Consider the following 22,346-nt stretch of genomic DNA (forward strand, 5'->3'; position numbering starts at 1 on the left):
AGCAAAGCATGCAATCCACATCTGTCTGCAAAGAGCCATCTTAAGGCAAAGGAGGATGGATTGTGCCCCTCTGCCTTAGGGAGCAGCCTGTAGGTTCTTGGGTGTTACAGTTCTGAATTCTAAGAAATAAAGTAGTGGTACATTGCAAGCTTCCAGCAAGAATATTTATGTTTTAATCTAATTTTTCTGTGTGTATGCCATGAACATAATAAACAGTTATATTCTGACATCAGTGGAATTATTACTGATTTACACCAGCATACATGAGAGGAGAAGCAGTCTCATAGTATCTCTCTATTGGCTAATAAGAAATAAACCTAAGATTTGGCACCTTTTTGACAACTTTTTACATCCTGAAGAGTCTAGCTTTTTCACTTCTCTCAAGTGTATTTCTCTGTTCTTAGATTGTATTTTTGTGACTTGATTGCTGGTGAAATTGATGGCCTGGAAGAATGAAATCCACAACTTGTCCACAGGTGTAGTATAGGCAGGGACAAAATGATGGATGTTTAGCAGTTTGCTACCTCAATTAATCAGTACAGGGCTAGGTCCTGAATTATCTTTCTGTGATCTAATATTTCATAAGGGACAAGGGTTATTTCTGCTCCATAAATATCCCCAGGGGAGTTAAAATATATAAATTACTTTGAAAAGTAGGTGGTTTCTTTTAAATAAAAGAAAATATATCAAAACATGGAAGGCTTATGTTGGCTGTGGGTCATGTCCTTTGTGGAGATGAAGAATAATTATTTTCATCCCTATAATGTATGCCTCTTTTTGGTAACTGATAAAGTTTTTGGAAATACAGAAGGTTGTCTCTTTATTTTGGTCAATCTCCTTGGATGTAAGAAAAACATTTGTAACATTTATGTACCAGTTGAATCAAATCCTGGTGTTTTATTTGAGTTATTTATAGCATGTTTAATTCTCCTGTGAGTGGATGATATGCAAAATTATATTTATCATCTGAAGGAAAGCGTTCTCAGAAAAAGAGTTCTAAATTTAATACAGTAGATTTTGTAACTAGGTCCAGCTTTAGGCATTGTGGGACCCAATCCAGCATAGTTTTGAAGCATGTGTTTAACTTTAGGCATGTGAATGGTCTCATAGACTGCTCAGGTCTTATTTAAGTGCTTTGCTGGAACCTATGTGAAATAAGATATGCAGAACCTCTACCAGTTTCCTTCTCTACTTGTTAATAGTTCTTCCCATTACTGCATATGCCTTTCCTTCATATATTTCATCCTCGACTGATTCTTGACTGACCTCAGATCAATGTATACATACCCCACATCTGTAATAAACCAACACATGTACCGTTTTCCTGTTCATAAGTCTAAACAGGCTGAGAGGGAGATGAGGACTGAGAAAGAGAACACAAGATGTATTATCGCTGTTGGCAGGATACAACAGCTGTGGCTGATTTTTTCTACTTTGTGTAGCCGCTGTACTGATTTTTGGCATGCTGGTATGCCCCAGCAGCTTCTGAATTCATGCCTGTTAGTCAGAGGTACCATACAAAAGTAGAGGGGGCATACAAATCACCCATCCAGGATTCCAAAAGGAAGAACAGAGGTGCAACATGCCAAAAAAAAAAAGTGTCAGGAATGCCCTGAAGAATATTTTTCTTTATAAAGGTCACAATATTTCCCGTATGTGAAAAATCCCATGGAGGGTCAATTATTCTTAGAAACAATGCAGGACTGTCCCCTTCTCCCAACCTATGTGAGAGGCGTTAGTGGTGGTGAAGAAGAGGCAGGATATTCAGAGAAACCCAGCAAAAACCCTGCAGATCTTAGGAAGAAATATATCTCCTCTATGCAACACCACTGAAATCAATGTAGTTGCTTATTTCAAGGCTGAATTTGTCCTAGAGTAGTGGTTCATAACCATTTTTGGTACCTTATCTGGACCTTGGATGTTGAACCTGCTTATACTGTGGTCACTATTGTCATAAACAGATAGCTAAGGGTTAATGTCTCTTTCACCTGAAGCACCTGACCAGAGGACCAATCAGGAAACAGTATTTTTTTTCAACTCTGGGTGGAGGGAAGTTTGTGTCTGAGTCTTTGTCTGTCTGCCTGCTTTTCTCTCAGCTTTGAGAAGTGATTTGTTTTCTAATCTTCTGTCTCCAAGTTGTAAGGACAAAGAGATCAAATAGTGAGTTATATGATTTCTTTTCTTTGGTATTTACATGTCTATAGTTGCTGGAGTGCTTTGATTTGTATTCTTTTTGAATAAGGCTGTTTATTCAATATTCTTTTACGCAATTGACCCTGTATTTGTCACCTTAATACAGAGAGACCATTTTTATGTATTTTTCTTTCTTTTTATATAAAGCTTTCTTTTTGAGACCTGTTGGAGTTTTTCTTTACTGGGAAACTTCAGGGAAATTGAGTCTATACTTACCAGGGAATTGGTGGGAGGAAGAAGTCAGAGGGAGATCTGTGTGTGTTAGATTTATTCGCCTGACTTTGCATACCCTCTGGGTGAGGGGGGAAAGAGATTAACTCTCAGTAATTCTGTTCTCCAGGACTGGAAAACGGGGAGGGGGGAGTCCCTCTGTTTAGATTCACAGAGCTTGTGTCTGTGTATCTCTCCAGGAGCACCTGGAGGGGGGAAGGGAAAAAGGATTATTTCCCTTTGTTGTGAGACTCAAGGGATTTGGGTCTTGGGGTCCCAAGGGAAGGTTTTTGTGGGGACCAGAGTGCCCTAAAACACTCTAATTTTTTGGGTGGTGGCAGCCGTACCAGGTCCAAGCTGGTAACTAAGCTTGGAGGTTTTCATGCTAACCCCCATATTTTGGACACTAAGGTCCAAATCTGGGACTAGGTTATGACAACTATTACTTAGTGACTTCGATACCGTCGCTTCTTGAATTTGCTCCTGTGGGTTACTTAAGACTAAGTCAACCACAGCTTCACTTCTCGTGAGCTCTATAACTTGCTGCTCCAAGAAGCAGACATTTACAATGTCAAGAAATTGTTTCTCAAACTTTGTCCCATTGTGCCATTGGACTTGTGCATATGTGAGCAGTTGAAGGCCGTCAGTACTATACTTTAGTTAGATTTTGCTGCCTCTTTGACCTCTCTTAACATTGTGCATTCCATTTTGTTTTCTTATCTGGAGGCCGATATAGTGCTGCTGCCCCATTTCTTCAGCCTAGGCTGTCTTTCCTGTTTAGTTTGCCACCAAATATTGTGGTACTGCAGTTATTTTTCTCATTCTATTGTGAGCCAGAATCTCTGCTTCACCGAGTTTATGCTCAGCAAAGCAGGGAGGCAGCCAGTTAGAGCTCTCTGATTCTCTAACTGGCCTCCAGCCCTGGCATAAGATAGAGCAGCCTCATTCCTAATTTTTATAGGGCATTAGAACTAGGGCTGTCAAAATTAATTGCAATTAAAAAAATTGATTGCGATTAATCATGCTGTTAAACAATAATAGAATACCATTTATTTAAATATTTTTGGATGTTTTCTACATTTTCAAATATATTGATTTCAATTACAACACAGAATACAAAGTGTACAGTGTTCACTTTATATTTATTTTTATTACAAATAATTGCACTGTAAAAAACAAAAGAAATAGTATTTTTCAATTCACCTAATACAAGTACTGTAGTGCAATCTTTTTGTAATGAAAGTTGAACTTACAAATGTAGAATTATGTACAAAAAATAACTGCATTCAAAAAGAAAACAAGTCCTACAAGTCCACTCAGTCCTACTTCAGCCAATCGTTCAGACAAATAAGTTTGGTTACAATTTGCAGGACATAATGCTGCTTATGTCTTGTTTACAATGTAATCCGAAAGTGAGAACAGGCATTTGCATGGCTCTGTTGTAACTGGCTTCACAAGATATTTACATGCCAGATGCGCTAAAGATTCATAAGTCCTTTCATTCTTCAACCACCATTCCAGAAGACATGTGTCAATGCTCATGATGGGTTCTGCTCGATAACTATCCAAAGCAAAGCGGACTGATACCTGTTCATTTTCATCATCTGAGTCAGATGCCACCAGCAGAAGGTTGATTTTTTTTTTTGGTGGTTCAGGTTCTATAGTTTCTGCATCCGAGTGTTGCTCTTTTAAGACATCTGAAAGCATGCTCCACACCTCATCCCTCTCAGATTTTGGAAGGCACTTTGGATTCTTAAATCTTGGGTCGAGTGCTGTATCTATCCTTAGAAATCTCACACTGGTACGTTCTTTGCGTTTTGTCAAATTGCTGTGAAAGTGTTCTTAAAATCAAACATGTGCTTGGTCATCATCTGAGACTGCTATAACATGAAATATATGGCAGAATTCAGGTAAAACAAAACAGGAGACATACAATTCTCCCCCAAGGAGTTCAGTCACAAATTTAATTAACACATTATTTTGTTAAAGAGCCTCATCAGCATGGAAGCATCTCCTCTGGAATGCTGGCTGAAGCATGAAGAGGCATATGAATGTTTAGCATACCTGGCACGAAAAATACCTTGCAACGCTAGCTACAAAAGTGCCATGTGATGCCTGTTCTCACTTTCAGGTGACACTGTAAATAAGAAGCAGTCAGCGATATCTCCCATAAATGTAAACAAACTTGTTTGTCTTAGCAATTGGCTGAACAAGAAGTAGGACTGAGTGGACTTGTAGGCTCTAAAGTTTTACATTGTTTTGTTTTTGAGTGCAGTTATGTAACAAAAAAAATCTACATTTGTAAGCAGGGCCGGCTCTACTGTTTTTGCCACCACAAACAGCGAGCCGAATTGCCGCCGCAGACGGCGGGGGCAGTCCATGTGCCATTAGGGCGGCACACGCATTTCCATGGCAGCGGCAATTTGGTGGCAGCTTCTGTCTTCGGCTGGAAGACAGAAGTCACCAAATTGCCATCGCGGGCAGCTGAACATAGAAGCTGCTGGGCCACCGCAGAAACACATTTGCTGCCCTAACTGCAGATGAACTGCCCCCACTGTTCGTGGCAATTTGGCGCCCTGCTTGGAGCTGCAAAAACACACAGACTGCTGCCCCTTGCAGATTGTCTCCCCAAGCACCTGCTTGGAATGCTGGTGCCTGGAGCAGGCCCTGTTTGTAAGTTACACTTTCACAATAAAGAGATTGCACTACAGTACTTCTATGAGGTGAATTGAAAAATACTATTTCTTTTGTTTATTCATTTTTACAGTGCAAATATTTGTAATAAAGAATAAGTGAGCACTGTACACTTTGTATTCTGTGTTGTAATAGAAATCAATATATTTGAAAATGTAGAAAAACATCCACAAATATTTAATAAATTTAAATTGGTATTATATTGTTTAACAGTGCGATTACTTGTGATTACATTTTTTAATCCCAGGTCATTTTTTTGAGTTAATCGCATGAGTTAACTGCAATTAACCAACAGCCCTAATTAGAATAGCCTTGAATGAAAGAAACTAGAGTTACATAATTTACTCCAGTATAATATAAGCAACAATGGGAATAAACCAAGTTTCCCAGTATTCTGAATGTTATTATCTTCCTGTACTGCTTTGGCAGTATAGCTGCATCTATACTAGGAATGCCTTGTCAGTAGAGTACTTGGTATTCTTATACTAGTAAAGTGCTCCCAGTGTAGACATGGCTTAACTTTTGTCTTTATATTAGTGAGCATTCAGACCACTGAAATAAATTCTACTTTACAGGATGCACATGTGTAGTTCAATTCACTTGAATGGAAGACCTATGTGCATCTCAAGACATAATTTGGCCCATCATACTGTTTTCCTAACACACAAACTAACATTTTTCCCAAGATAACAAGCCAAACACAACAGTAACTGCTGTCAGTATCAATATAATTGGATTTAAATATAAAGTCACTGGACACAACATGCTTACCATAATACTGTAATTTGGGTCAACACTGAAGTCTGGAAAAATGCTGCTCTTTTTGGAAAGCTGCCCATCATTCTTTGCCTTCCTTGTAGCATCATAAATGGGACTGGGAGGTTTCTGATTATGTAGAATTTTTTTCATCTGGCTTTCCAGACATTGTGGGGTATCATTAACTACTTCAAAAACGCCAAAATCAGGATTAAACTTAACTGGCTCTGCAAAGGTCTGCAAAAGAAATTGTAATAAGAGAAACCTTTCATATAAAAATTCCTGTTTCTGCAGTAGGGAAGCACCCTACAGAATGCAAGATAGTATCATTAGACATTTTCCTTCTTCGTTCCATGGCTTTTGCTAGGGATTGCAATAGTAAATCTGCATGCTTGCCACTTTTCCTGCTCATTGTAAGGTTTTCCAATAAATTATTACCACAGCTCTCAACTATATCTAATTACAAACTATGTCACTCATTTCAGACCCTAATTCACCTTCTTCCCATGCAGATATAGGCCCCAATACAGCAAATGCTTGCTCACACACGTAACTCCCATTGTCTTTATTAACGGTTCTGCAAGCAGCTCACTTACAGGATCAGGTCCCTGCTTCCCTGTTTATACCATAAATTATTGAATCCCATATCCAGTGAAGCTTCTTGCTCTACTGTTTTGGGGGATGGATCATTCTGAGTGTTTGGCATATATAGTAAATTCTTATGCCTCGTATTTAGATATAGTAGGTCAACAGCCTACCAAAAGTCAAAACCAAGAAACTTACCATGTACTGCCAATTCAATCAGGTACTGTGTAGTATATAGGATGGGCCAAATCCCACCTTCAGCTATGCATATACAACTTTTGTCAGCTCCAAGGGCTGTCTGAGCAATACCCAAAAGGAGAGTATCATCATTAGTTTGTTGAGTGCTGTGGATACCAGATTTTCCACTGCCATTTTTCTTATAAACCCAAACTAATGCTACCTCTCAATGTTTACATTCAGCAGAAATGTTGGGGGAAATTATAGATAGATCTGATAAAAAATCTTGGATGATGCCCCAAAAAATTGTGAAATTGAGGTTCTGTAAAAGCAGAATATACAAGTAGCCCACAATCAAACTGTAGGACAACAAACATTTTACATTAAGAAGAATTTCATAAAAATTAGAAAGTGAAATCCTGGTCATATTCCACTCATTGGCAAAACTCCCTTTGGTTTCATACAGTAGGTTCAGGATTTCACACAGAGTTTGTAAAATTGGTGTTTTACCTACATTGGAGAATAAGATTATTTTCTTTCACTTGGCATATTTTTCATTTCATTTAGCTTCTTGTTTTTTTAATAAGAATGCATACTGTCCCTGCCTGCAGGTATATGGGATCTTGGGGAGCAATTACCACACAGGTGGGGTGCCAATTAATTTCTTTATTAAAGGGAAAAAGAAGTAGTGGGAATTTAACAATGAAATGCGATGGGATGGGATGTATAAGATGTTTACAATAGACAATGATGGGGGGGTTCTTCTTATTGAACAGTGTAGGGAGTTTTAACAGTGGGGTACAGTAAGTGGGGTTCAGCACAATGGGATACAGTACAGTCAATAAGCAACTTAACCTTATATAGGAACAACTCTAGATACAGTGTGGAATGCAAAATGTACCCAAAAGAAAATGCAAAATAAAATGGTAGCTTCTATATAAAAATGGTATACAAAGTATATTAGAAAAATGGAAGCAACTAATGGGGTGTCATAACCACAAGTAAAATGTGAGTCACAGTGCAATAATTCAATATGGGTGATAAGTGAAATTATGCAACGTAGAAAAGTACTGACTTAATTTGTGAGGCTGTGATAGCAAGAGTGTACCTAAAAGCTGGGTCAAGAAACAGGAGGGGGGAGGGGAGTGAGTGATTAGTGGTATCTGATGAGAGGAGAGTGCAGCTGCAAGCAGCGAGAGACTCTGAAGCCCAGAGCAGCAGTCTTCAGGAGCCTGCAGGCTGGAGATACTGGGGACAAGAGCAGCTGGAGAGCACTTAAGAGGAGTCTGGGAGCAGCAAGGGGGGAGGGCGCTCAGCATGTAAGCGATGGGAAGGCATGTGGAGAATGGGGCAGACGGCTGAGGGAAGAAACAGGCTGCAGCAGCTGAGAGTACCTCAGGGAAGAAACAGGCTGCAGCAGCGGAGAGCACTTCAGGGAAGTTGCAGAGCAGCGGGGTGAAGACAAACGGAGCAGTGTGATGGTTATCTTCGGTACGGGAGGGGCAGCGGAGGAGCGGGGGCACGAACACAGGGGATACAGGGAGAGGCAGCATAGAGGTGTAAAGAAGGGCTAGAGGGACGCCCACAAAAAAAGGAAAGAAGCGGCAAAGGGTTTGGGAAGTTACACGGGGGGGAAGCAGCAAGGGGTTACAACAGGAAGACATGGAGAAGTACACAGAGGGGGAGATTGGAGCGGGGGAAAAACAGACATGGGAAAGCTCAGGGAGAGATTGGGACAGCGGGAAGATGAATTCAAGCAGTAAAAACCTTATCTATCCTCTAACTTAATCAAACTTATATAAATTACAAGCAGCTTATACAAAGTAATAAAACGGGTACAGAATACAACCAGGCAATGGCTTTTTTAAATCTATCTTAATCAACGACTAGGCAAAACAACAAATATTACAATTCTAGGCAAACTATAACAAGCAACTATACAGAGCAACAAAACAGCAAACTATAACAAAGCGGGTGAAACTTACAAGCTCTACAATCTTAGCAAACTATGACTTATTAAACTAAAAAGCAAAACCTACGGTGCACCTTATGCTATAGGGAAGTTACAGAGGGCAGAGTGGTATGTGCCCAGGATACAGCTCCTGAGGCAGTCCCCAAGGAAGCCAAGGGTTGGTGGCTGCAGCAGTGGATACAGCTGAAAGCACGGAGCAGAGCTTAGCAGCGGCACAAGCTTATTTTTAGCAGCAAAGCGCTGCGGAGTTTAAGAGAGGTTTTAAGACACAGACCAAGTTTTAGCTTGAGTCTGTGTGCTAGGGAAACAGAGCCAGCAGCTAAAGTAATAAAATAAAAGTATGGAAAGTTTCACAGAGGGATTCTTACTGGTCCCCAAGGCAGCAGCAAAGGCAGAAGCAGCAGCAACATCAGAAGAAGTAAGGAGGGCTCAGTATGGTCTCGATAAACAGGAGATCTCTCAGGCAGCAATTCGTTCTTCGTGGGGGGGGGGGTTTAAAAACCGGGGGTATGCTCAAAAATAAAACGAGAGCGGAGAAAGGACCCCCCCAAAACCCCTGGCTGATCAGACCAGACAGCAATGCAGGAACGTTTCTGATGTTTGTTTAAAAAATGTCTGTTTTTAAAGGCAAACTTAGGCAGTTTCCCCCCAGTAATCCTGATAGGCTCCCTCTGTCACAGGGGAGGAGGCACAGGGAAAAAACTGCAGGTGAGCACAGAGACATGCCTGGACATAGTCCTGTGCAGTTGGTGACTCAAAAGCACATGAGGCCTATGATTCATGCCCAGGATCTTAAAAACACAATAGGTCTTGCAGCTCTGGACATTGCCTGCCCTACACCAAGCCCAGGTTCAACAAGGTGATAACAGGACTAACCCTTTGAACAGGGCGGTGGTCCCACTTAGCACGCAGCATAAGTGGCCATCCCTTTGAGAAGGGCAATGGCTCTTGGTAAATAACTTAAGGAGCCCTCCCTTTGAGAAGGGCAGTGGCCCTGGTAAACAACTTAACAGCCAGGGAAGGGGGGCCACAGGAGGAGAACAAAAACAAAATGGAGCATGGGGACAGCTGTAAGAAACAAAATGGAATAGGGGGATAGCTGTAACAGACACATACCATAGGCCAGATTCTGTTCTCTGTTGCACCGGTTTAAATCCTAAGTAATCACATTGAACTTCTTCCAATTTGTCAATATCTTTCTGGTAATGAGTTGCCCAGATTTGAACACAATATCTTAGGCTACAGCAGAACCATGGAAATGGTCTGTTACGTTCCCTTCACATCATGTAATTCCTCTACCTATAGGCCCTGATTCAGCAAAGCATTTAAACATATTCCTAACTTCAAGCATGTGAGTAGTCTCCATGCTGTCAGTAGGACCATTCACATGCTTAAAGTTAAGCATATGCTTAAAGGCTTTATTGGGTCAGGACCATACTGCCCACAACTGCAGTGGTATGTTTCACAGCCATATCACTCTACAATGGCACATCTAATGTTCTGTTCACTCGTGAATCTCTTTTGACACTGTTATTTTCCAGGTTTCTTTGTGGCTTCGATTCTTTTTCTCCAGATTTATTCGCCTGCATTTTAAAGTGGTTCTGTTGTTGTTTTGTATTGTCTCTGTTTGTTTGTGTCCAGAACTCCCCCCAACTTAATATCTGCAAATTTCTTATATATTTAACACTAATTTGGGCATTTTCTGATTTTTGAGTGATTGTGCAACCTTAATACTGCCTGAACATAATTTTTATTATTTCATTTCCTATTATTTTTAAAAAGAGGGCGAGAAGGGAGGAAAAAAACCCAAAATTTCCCAAGCTTTGATGTGTTCTCCCTTGCAGAAAAATGCAAACAAGGCATAGAAATTCCATAATCTGGAACTATTTGAGTAGACATCACCAGATTATTTTAGTTCTATGGTATTTAAATTGAAAACTAACCAAGGACAACATTAATTTATCACTCATATCTACTTTTACTCAATCTCTAGTATTTGATTCGTAGGCTGGATTTTTCATTGTGCATTCTAATTAACTGAACAGAAAACATCTGGCAATGTTAATGTAGTGAAAAAGATGCCAATTACAACTTTTTAAGTATAAATTGTGTTGTCATTTTGGATGTTTGACAACAAATCATTTATAAGACATATACACTAAAGGAATGAAAAAAGTAAGACTTCAAATAATGTGCATGAGACCAAATCAGCATCAAAGATATAGTTTTCTTTCACCAGGCTTAGTACGTGCACACACAAGCTAAAACTCTACCAGATAGAGAATATCATTAGTGCCTCAAATAGAAACACCCTTAAAACAGTTAAAACCTTTATGGGGAAGGAAGCATTTACGTCACTGCTTAAGAAAAAAACAATAAACATTTCTTGTTATGATGATGATGATGATGATGATGATGATGATAATTTTATATCTCTGGTAAAATATGCAGGAAATCCAGGACCCTCAAAAATGTTATGATAAAATCTGAAAGGCAAAAATCAACTTAGTTTTGCCTGGTGGCAAAATGCCCCCTCCTGCTTTTGAAAGTCATAAATGCCAGCCATATCCTAAACATCCAGTATGTAGGACATCAACTCAGTTTCACAAAAGTCACTAAGCCAAAAAAAACAAAAACAAAAAAAGGAGAAATTTTAATAAACAAACAATCATACTCAAATAGTCGAAAGCAAATAAACCTCTCAGATATCAAATGCAAACACAATAGCTGAATATGTTCTTGGCTGAAGAACAAACTGAATGCACAGTTCTGAGTTGTAAAGCCTTATAATTAATTGTACTGATGGCAACTGTCCTTTATTCCTCCCAAAACATCAACCATCACCGTACACCCAGGACATCGGATGTATCCATCTCTATTGCCTCAGCTTTTACAGCTGTCAAAAATATTTAGCTTCAGCTGAGGTTCCTAATATGTAACTATGCTCACCAAACCCCACCCACAGTCTCATAGCCTAAACCCAAGAGAAAATGAATGACAACAGCTCAGCATCTCTTAGGATGAGAATCTGAACAGGGAGAAAATGAACTAAGTCCTAATAAATCATACAATATCTTTTTGACTTTGCCAAAAGTCCCTTAAGATATGTACTCTACATAAATGTCAATGAAAGTCCAAATAATTAAAAGTGATTATGCAGCTTTAGGAGTCCAGGGTGAAATCCTAGGTGAAGATAAGTCAATGGCAAAACTCCCACTAACGTCAGTGGGGCCAGGATTTCACTCCCAATGCTGAATAATGAGCAAATCACAGGCAATTAGTAAAGAGCTAATTAATGGAGAAGAAATTAGCTTTTTGTCAGTCAATCTAGTGTCAGTAAGGAGAGAAATAAGGACAACTTCTTCTGATGATCTAGATCAGTGGTTCTCAAACTTTGGCAACCCGAGGACCCCCATTTTGATTTAAAAAATTTCCCAGACCCCCAAGCTCCCCGCTCAGCCCTAGGCTCCACCCCCACTCCACCCCTTCCTCCACGGCCCCACCCCACCTCTTCCTACCCCTATTCCATCCCTCTCTTTCCTCTTCCCTAGCTCTTTCTGCCCCCTGCCCCATGCGTGCCCTGTTCCCACTCCTTCTCCTCCCTCCCAGTGCCTCCGACATGCCAGAGAATAGCTGTTCCCCGGCATGCAGGAGGCGCCAGGAGGTAGGGGGAGAAGTTGATCAGCGGGGCCCAAGGACCCTACTGAAGTATCTTCATGGACCCTCAAGGAGTCCGTGGAACCCAGTTTGAGAAACAGTGGTCTAGATTACTTGTAGAAGGCTTTCATTTAGATTTAGTCCTAGGGTAGGCCAGTTTCTGGCAACATAACCTAGGGTGCAGGGACTCAGTGGTGAAAAAGCCACTTGGAGACAGGTTGTAGTGGTACCAAGGCACATGCAAATTTCCTCTGTGCAGCCTGGAAATTATAGGGACCTACTGACCATGATATGGTGCATCCAAAGAGGTTTAGAGTCTTAAAAATGGGGAATACTCTAACTTTTCTCAGCCATCTGACTTGCTCTCTCCCACCCATCCACACTCTGATTTTGCTCCAGTAACATCAGTTTTAAACCATTGTACTCCTGATTTAAACTGGTATAAGTAAGAGGGCAATCAGACCCATAGTGTCTATTTTCTAAAAGTGCAATTAGCCTAAACATTATTTTATTTTTTTTGTTCATTTTATTTTCAGGATAATTTCAATGGGCCAAATCCTAGAGTTCTTCTTTACTCAGGCAAAACTCCCATGGAAGTTTTGCCTCCATAAAGGTTCCAGATCCCTACCTAGACTGTGTGTCTAGATATTTCTTCTGCAGCCATCACCATCATACCTGGGTGCCAATAAAACCATGTAACAAAGTAATAATCAATCTGCAGGGCTATATTCATCTTCCTCTCCACATTACACCATTAATATGTCTCTGTGTGTGTTTGTGTTCACCAAAGAGAGAGGAAAATATATCTATTTTTAATACCATAGAAGTGTTGAAATATTTTTATCTCCAGAGAAGTAACATTGTCCATTCTTTAGGGCTTTTATAGTGGAAAGGCTTTTGAAAAGAAGCAAGTCTTAAAATCTGAAGTTGGTAAAATCCATGATCATCCTGATTTCTGATGTAAGGTAATTCCACAGCCAAGGGCATACCACCAAGAATGCCCATTCCCTGTGAGTTTCAAGCTGGGTACTGTCAGCTCCCGTGTCCCTGATTAATGCAGATATTGTGCTAAGTCACAAAGAAAAGGACAGTCCCTTAGATAACCAGAACCCAGCCCACTGAATGCTTTGAAAAGGACTTTAAAAGGGACCTGGAATGCAATGGGAAGCCAGTGTGGCTTGCAGCATGCAGGAGAAATGTATTTCCATTCAGCAGTGTTATTGAATAGATGAGCCTGTATACACTGAAGGAGATGTATCTATCTTGTGTCCTTAACTGTCATGCTCTGGTAAACTATACTCCTGGAGGTGATGAATGCATAGTTTACAGTGCCCAGGTCCATATCCAACAAAGAAGGTGTAGCTACCTGGCCAACTGGAGATGGAAATATGCTTATTACAATATTTCTGTTTTAAGTATTTTATAAAGGACCATTGTTCTTAAATTAATCACTGAGATAGATGTAAACTGTTTTTATATCATGTAATCACTTTCTAACTTTCTCAAATCACTGCACCTCAGACCAAAAGAAAAGTGTCCTTTTGGTTATTCTGTATAATTTTATCTTTCAAAAAGTTTGTTCTGACAACTTCATTAAAGTATACATCATTTGATGTCAGAATGTCCTGAACAGTAGTATGATAACCTAATTGTTTAAAGAATGTACTGTAAACTACAATAGAGTATTGCTCTGCGCTATACAGAGTCACTCGTGCTATACCATCAGAGTCACTGATGGTATATTCTAAATCAAAAGAGCGAGTCTCTCAACGTAAACATTTGCTGCCTCTGATTTGATGCATCAAGTCACATGATATTTCTTCAGTTTAAGTAGTTGCCTAAATACAAACAGACCTGGGTAATTATGTTTCTAGGCAACAGCTATATCAGCATAAGAAAGTCAAAAAGACAGAATTTTCAGTGGAGTGCTTTGGACAAGAATGTTGCACTATCTCAGAGTCAATCTTTTGGAAGAGGAGGGAAGTTGGAAATATAAAATATTCAGGCTACAGTATTTCAGATAATAAAGGAACTTAATCCTGAAGAGAGAACCCCCTCAACAGAAATCAAAGAGAAAATAAAGGTGATGAGACCACTATTAATAAAAAGGTCTAATAAATATTAGTTTCCATTAAAATACTTTGGATAAGTGTATAAGAGAGACTTTGTGGCATTGTTCCCCCAGAAACCCTCAGGGGTTACCTGTGTAAAACAATACTTGCTTAGTCAGCATTGCCAATGTGAGTTGTCTTCTATAGATTTCAGGGACCGCTGCAAGTGCCCAGACCATGGAAGCATGGCTCAGGGTCTGTGCTGCCATAGAGGCAAGATGGTGGACTAAGCACTGTGGAAACACAGACGACTTCTGACAGACAGCCCAGCCCTGAACTAGGTGTCTTAAGATTTGTGCAGGGTAGGTCCAAGGACATCCATGGGTTTAGGGAAGCAGACTCCATCTCCACCATTCTTTGTGATGGAATGATCTGGAGGAAAGTCAAATGGAAACTCAGTTTCCAAACAAACATGGGGTGGAGGGGGTATTTTTGTGATGAGGAAAATCTGACCCGTTTAAGATTAAAAATTGCTACATCACAGAACAGTCCAGCTTTTTCAATAGATGGCCTAGGCTTAAAGAACATCAGGTTTAGGTTTGGATTCACACATACTAAAGCAGCTGGAAAGAGAACTCCCATGTTCTTCTTACAGTGCCTTCATTGTTTAATTGAGAGAGTTTCCCAGGAAACTTGCAGTGAGAGGTACTATATAGTATATAGGGAGAGAGCTCCTGTGAGAAGACAGTGTCATCACTATGGGCCATACCCACACTCCAATATATTTCTTTACATGCTCACAAATTTTATTTAAAAATAAAAAACTGGTTTTTAGAATCCAATTCTACCATCTTCACCCAGGCAAAATTCCCACTGAAATCAGGGAAATTTACTTTCAGACAGAATCAATAATGATGTATGTGGGGGGGGGAGGTGCACCTCTAAATTAAATCAGTGGAGATGCACCACTGCTGAATTTGGTCCTTGACCTCAATGATCAAGAGATGAACTAGGACTAATATTTGCAAACCTGAATGCCTTAAATTAGGTACCTAAATAAAACTGGCCTGATTTTCAAAGGTATTTTAACATAAGCACTAAATATGTCTTCTTCACTTCTAATCTATAATATTTTGATTAAACTGTAAGTTACATATATAGATTGACCTGAAACAAGAGAAATTATATCCCAAGAAGTCTAGATACTATGTTGTATTTTAAAGATATTGGCAAAGCTTTACTGATGATAACATCTTAAAAGATTAGATGCTACCATTAAAATATAGAAGCCCTTCAAAAGAATTGGAAAATGAACAGAACACTTTAGTATGCATTGCCAAGCCAGTTTGCTTTAGTACTAATCACAATAAAGTTTGTTCTTCGGTTTAGGAAGAAATTAATATAACATACTTACTGGAAGATTCAAGAATTCATTAAAGTAGTCCACAAGCGTATCATCTGTCGCTAAATAATCTTCCTATAGGAACATGAAAACACAAGACAATGTTTAAAGTAATCTATGTTGATGTGTATTTGTATAGATGATAGTCTTTTATACTATGGTTTGTCTTAAAGCAGATCAGAATTTTTGCACAAAAGTAGACTTTTCACTGTGTCATTGTGTTAAGAACATAAAAACATAACATAACATTCATAACATTCATTGTACATGTAACCAGAGTCAGACTGAGCTCTACCCTGACATCTGGTGGTGAGTTGTGAAAAAGGACTTCAGAGGCTGATATTGTTTGCATGGGCACACTCACCCCGCCTAGTGTGAAGGGACTGCTTGCCCAAATGATCACTTCGGCTGCTGTGGGATCTCTTTGTTACTGTGGCAGGAGTAATAAAGTGTTGTTATCCTGGTTATGTGAATCAAGGACAGTAGATTTGTACTTAACATTTTATGACGGAGGGACTTGCCCTCACCTATTTAGCACTCGCTAGGCAAGGGACATGGGTTTCAAAGCCCAGTGAACTGAGAGAGGCTGGGGATAGGTATGTGTGCTTGGTAGTGTGGGCCCCAAACACCACTTTGACCCGTCCTCTCTCTGCTGTGTAATAACAGAGCTAATTTTGATTCTATTAGTAGTCTTGTTATGTGCTGATTCTTAGGGACAGTGGTTCTGAGTGTGCCAGCACTGTCCCCCCCAACAGCTGAAATCACTGAGAGCTGTGCTAAGAGTGTGTGTGGGGGGCTGAAGACATGTTGTTGAGCAGCTACCAGGGTGGCTAGCAGAGAGGAGGGGAAAGGCACTAGTAGGATGGCTAGCAGAGAGGAAGGGAAAGGCATGGTTAGTGGAGAGAAGCGGCTAGCTGGACAGCTGGCGGTGAAGACTGCAGCAGAACCCCATGGTGAGGCGTGGCAATTGGCCATCGACCTGAGCAGTGGAGCATGTAAGATGCCCCCATATCTCCCCCCATTTCCACCCAGACTGGTAAACTCTTCAGATGAACTTCTGAACTCTAGGGGCTGCACTGACTAAGGACAGAAACTGTGGGAGGGGTGACTTTTGGGTTGATGGACTCAAGAACCACTCTGGGGCTGCACTGACCAAGGACAGAAACTATGGGTGGAGTGACTGTTGGGTTTCTGAACTTAAGACCCTGAGGGGAAAAGGACACTGCCAAACTTACTTGGTGGTGGGTCTTTTGCTTATGGTTTGTGTTATGAATCCTGTTTGTGGTGTTTCCCCAACATAATGCCACATTGTTTCCCTCCTTTATTAAAAGGCTTTTGCTACACTCAGACTCTGTGCTTGCGAGAGGGGAAGTATTGCCCATTACAGGTGCCCGGGGGGTGGTATGTAATTGTCCCAGGTCACTAGGTGAGGGCTCGAGCCAGTTTTCCATTCTGTTATTGAAACGGAACCCCTAGATACTGAACCCAGCCCTTGTTGCTGCCAACTCTGATAGGCAGAAGGGTTACATACACCAGTGATGTGCTCAATATCATACAAAACATACAAAGACAGTTCATGTGTCAAAGAAGTTATAGATAAAACACTTGTAAACCTAAAATCTAGTAAAAGTGGGAAATTTGCAAATTTACTTCTGAAAAAAAAAAGATATGTAAGTAGCCTACATATTCCTGACTTGTTCCACACCCTTCCACCCATCTGCACCTGGGAAAGAGGAATGTAGCTGCTTCCATCCCCAAACTGATACTCACAATTGGGTAGCCACCAAAGGTGAATGAGAGGGTGCTAACCAGATCAGAATTTGGCCCACGATATCAAGCAGTAGTATGCCATAGTTGGGGCTGGCCCAAACTGGGAATTCCCCCCCCCCCCCCCGTCTTAACTGCTAAAATCAATGGAAAACTCCTACTCATGTCAATGAGAGAAGAAACAAGCCAGCATAGAATATATTCTCTGTTGGCTTTTTAAAAATATGTCAGCTTTATGAAAGAGAATCCTGTCTAGTTTTTAATAATGTCAATTATTAATGGTCCAAATACCTTGAGACAACCTGCAACAATAAGAAATAAGCCCCCTCCAACCACACATCCCTACTTGTCAACTATACCACATACTGGAACTCATACGGGGTATATCTTCAAACAACTACAACCAATAGTCAATGGGCACCCCCTCCTGAAAGAAATTGTTCCTGAACCCCCTTTTCTGGCCTTCAAGCAACCCCCCAACCTCTCCAGACTCATCATCATAAGCAAGCTCCCCACAGACCAGGACACCAACTCAAAGCGGCACCAGACCCTATCAGAACAACAGATGCAAAACTTGCAGACATAACTCCACTGCTACAATGATCAACACACCTCCAACACACCTCTCAAGATCCCTGAGTCCTACACATGCGTATCACAACATGTGTTGTACCTCATCCAATGCACTAAATGCCCCAGTAGCAACTATGTGGATGAAACCAGACACTCACTGTGTTCACGAATGAACTCACACAGGAAAATGAAAAAGAACATATCACCTGTGGGTGAACTCTTTTCACAGAGCAATGACTCTATAGCTGATCTATAGCTGATTAGTCCTCATCCTCAAAGGAAACCTGCACAACACTTTCAAAAGACAAGCCTGGGAACTTAAATTCATAACTTTGCTAGACCAAAATCATGATCTTAATGAAGACACTAGATTTATGGTTTATAACAACAATCTGTAACTCACTTTTTGTCCTAGGACTGCAGGGTGTTAATGGGCCGCTTCACCTAAGAATATGAGCTATTGATGTTAAACTAATCTTGTATTCAGCTGTGACACTTTGAGCACCTTTTCCAGACCTGAAGAAGAGCTCTGTGTAGCTCAAAAGTTTGTCTCTCTCACCAAAAGAAGTCAGTCCAATAGAAGATATTATCTCACGCACCTTGTCTCTCTAATATCCTGGGGTTGACACAGCTTCAACAACACTGCATACAATTTCTCGAACACTTTATTATTTCTGAGCATAAAAACTGTCTTAGTCTAAATTTATCTATTGGGGCTGTTAAAGTTCTTAAGATATCAAATCCTGACGCTTTCTCCATAGTGATTAAGTGCAACTATGCACATGGGGGACAATATTTGATAGGGCATATATGGCATGAACGTTCCTAGAACTACTGTGTCAAGCTCAGCTCCACAGTGGCTTGCTGTGTACCAGCACTCAGGACCTGGGAGAGGCATGGAAGGGGAAGGGCAAAGATATCTGAACTAAACATTAAACAGGAGAATTTGGATTAAAGGGTCTGACCCAAAGCACACAGAAGTCAGTGGAAGACTCCCATTGACTTCAATAAGCTTTGAACCAGGTTCTTAGGCCCCAGTTCGGCAAAGCACTTAAGCATGTGCTTAACTTGAAGACAATGAAAAGCACATGCTTTAAATAAACATATGCTTAAGATCTCTCCTGAATCAAGGCATAAGGGCCTGATCTAGTGCCCAATGAAATTAGTGAAAGACTCCCATTTACTTCAATGGACATTGGATTGAGCCCTAAGTGCATAAGGACTTTCTTATTTATGTGAAAAGTTTTGTTAGAAACAGGTTGCGCATGTATAAAAAGTATCTATATTTCACATTTGTTGTGCATAGGTAATACATCATTAGATTTGAAATGGGTAAAGACTAGTTTGATGATGGTTAGATACAATAATATGTAGTGTAAATACTTCTCTCATCTAAGTGAATTATTTGAAACAAAGTATTTATTACACACTGAATTAGAAGTCCTATGAAAATATACAGGGGTACACGTGTTTTTTATTTGCCAGGAATATGTTCTTTAAAGTCTTATATAGCAGCAAGAAATATAAACAAACTGGGTCATTAATCCATAAAACTTTTACTACACTGTTAACACAAGCTTTGCTACTTATTGCACCTATCTGCAAGTTTTTTAAAGAATATGAAAAAACAATAAAACTTTCCTATGGGATGTCAGCAACCAGTCTTATTCTCATTTCAAAATAATATTTACACACTTACTATTTGCCCATTAGAGTCCATATAATTTTATATACAAAAAAAATTTTAGATGTTGGTGGCAATAGGCATTTTCTTTTAATTCTTTCCCTGATGTGTATAATCCAAGTTATAATTATTAAAAGCATTCTCATGATTCCAATAGGCAGTCTGGATGAACTATAAATGGCTTGAATTTCCAGTGCTTATGCAGGCAAAACTTATTGAAGTAACTGGGAATTTTGCCTGCATACAGTATACAGGTATCAAGGGTCCTATTATTGTCAGTCTTAAAGCACTGAAGGGATGATCATTATGTCAGTAGTATCCTGTAAAAATGCTGTTTACATTTTCTAGGGAAACATATCCCATGACACTGTATCTATTCTATATACTAGCTTTCTCCATATCACTGCCATGAGTGTACTAGCACAGATACAGAGTGATGTTATAAGATACCCAAGAAGGATCTGAACAGAGATAGACTTGGTAAGACAATAGAACAGTACATTAAATGCAGCTTCTACTGAAATGAAAAGTGCTCATAGATAAAATCCAGTGCTCACTTTAAATGTCAAAGCCTTAAAGTGCTTACAGAAACCCTGATCCTGCCCTGAATTCTGCATAGTGGATCCATGCACCTATTTGAGTTCCACTGAAATCAAGGGGTCTGCCCACATGGAGTAGATTATAGAATCAGAACCTAACCCAATGTAAACTTTTGGTTCAGCTAGGTTATTAATATGTTATGATACATATTTTTGTTTACTCCTAAATGAAATTAACCTGGATTTCAATATATATTATTTATATTGGAGTAGAAATAGAACCTAGGAGGTCTCCATAAAAGATAGAACTAAATATATTTTTAAAACATGCATACTGCTTAGACATTCAAACAGTGAAAGGGGTGTCATTTGGTATGAAGCAATAAGCAGAGAACAGATGAATCAGCTCTCAAAATGGTAAGAAAAAAGCATCTGTAGAACATATCAATTGGACCTTCCAACTCCCTATTTTCTTCCTTCCTTCCTCTATCGTTGTGCTTTTCTTTATCTTTGCAATCTTATTCCCTTTAAACTTCTGTTTCACTTTTTCTAACTCTGCAGCATTTTTTTCTTAATCAAATGAAACAATGAGAACCATTTTTTTAAAGAAACATTGTCAGAAGTAGCAGTATTCCTGCTCAGAAAAACATGTCAGTGCTCAGCTACTACAATGGAAGAAATAAGAAACCATATAGTAGTAGACCTGCTATTTTCTCTATAGTCCCAAAACAGAAAAATAATTATTGGTCCTTTTAAAGTTTACTTACAAATGTATCTTCTGTTATATCTGGAGGCTCTGAAACACAGATATAAAATACTACTTGTTATTCATCCAACACATTTCCATTTATGTTTGTTAAGGTCAATTTGACTGCACATATAATTTAGCGATTACTCTGAAAAATTAAGTAAGTGATGGGACTCTACTAATTTCCTGGGTTTTTTGAAATAAAATAACCTGATCTGAGGAAATAAAACAAACTCTAAGAAAATGCTGTATTGCCAACCCCAAGCATTTAAAAATCATGAATCAGATCTCAAAAAATTCATGGGATTATCTTAAATATAATGAGATTTTTTTGAAAAATCATATATTGGGGGTATTTGTCTTCTGGTTTGTTTTTTTTTTTTTTTGGTTTTTTGTTTTTTTTTTGTTTGGTTTTTTTGAGCCTTTATGGTGCACTTAGGCCACATTTTCCAGCTTTACTCTGAAATCACGAAGACTAAAAACTTGCTTTTTTTTAATAAAGAAAGCTGAGATTCCCATGTAACTCCATGACTCAAGAAGCTGGGGCTAAACACACTAGATATTGTGAAACTCATGATAAAATCATGAGAACAGGCAACACAGGAAATGTTCCCAGGTGAAACAGTTATGCTCCAAGTCTCACCCACTTGAGAAACAGCTTCCCTTCTTTGGGATGCATATGAGGGAAGTGGAGGAGTACTTGTGGCACCTTAGAGACCAACAAATTTATTTTAGCATCAGCTTTCGTGGGCTACAGCTCACTTCATTGGACATGTTTATGATCTTTCATTCTTAGGACTGAAGAATTTTGCTGTATGAATTTCAAGGATATAATTTAAATCTCCCTCCTGGGAGTCGTCATTCCCATAGCCTGAGACATAGCCCTAAGTGCTTACTGCCCTTTTGTCCTGTTGGGAGAGCTTTACATACCAGTAGTGAGCCTCTTCTCCCTCATGTTGGAACTTTTTGTGTAGAGACTGATCCCCCGTTGTGTTAATGCTGCATTGTCCCTGGGACAGCCAGGGAATCCGTTCTTGGGGACCTGGAAAGAGACACAGCAGAACCTTGGCTCAGGGCACACAGGCTGCAGCAACCCGGCTTGGCTTTCTTATGTGGTTCACAGCAAGTCTGGGTTGCTATGGAATTACAGACAATGCATGGAAAGAACATGAGCCATTAGCAAATACTTTTCCTCCTCTCTGAGCGTGACTCATCGAAACAAACTCACCAATTGGACAGGCTGGTGAGATTATCACTGTTCATCTCCAGGGAAGATATTCATGAATAAGCAACCTGGAGATATTCATTATTTACTGATATGAGGTGGGCACAGGCAGG

At 39.8% G+C, this 22,346-nt stretch overlaps 1 protein-coding gene across 1 annotated transcript in view; it reads right to left on the reverse strand.

The window, feature by feature from the left end:
- Positions 1-22,100, reverse strand: part of RGS22 (regulator of G protein signaling 22) — a 116,950-nt gene extending 94,850 nt beyond the window's left edge. Inside the window, 4 exon segments of the mRNA XM_030553569.1 lie at positions 5,869-6,090; positions 15,710-15,772; positions 21,028-21,056; positions 21,939-22,100. Of these exon segments, the coding sequence (XP_030409429.1) occupies positions 5,869-6,090; positions 15,710-15,772; positions 21,028-21,056; positions 21,939-21,963 (339 nt within the window). The 5' untranslated portion in view covers positions 21,964-22,100.
- Between the last annotated feature and the right edge of the window lie 246 nt (positions 22,101-22,346).

Source organism: Gopherus evgoodei, chromosome 2 (genome assembly GCF_007399415.2).
Source record: "Gopherus evgoodei ecotype Sinaloan lineage chromosome 2, rGopEvg1_v1.p, whole genome shotgun sequence".
Lineage (NCBI taxonomy): Eukaryota > Metazoa > Chordata > Testudines > Testudinidae > Gopherus > Gopherus evgoodei.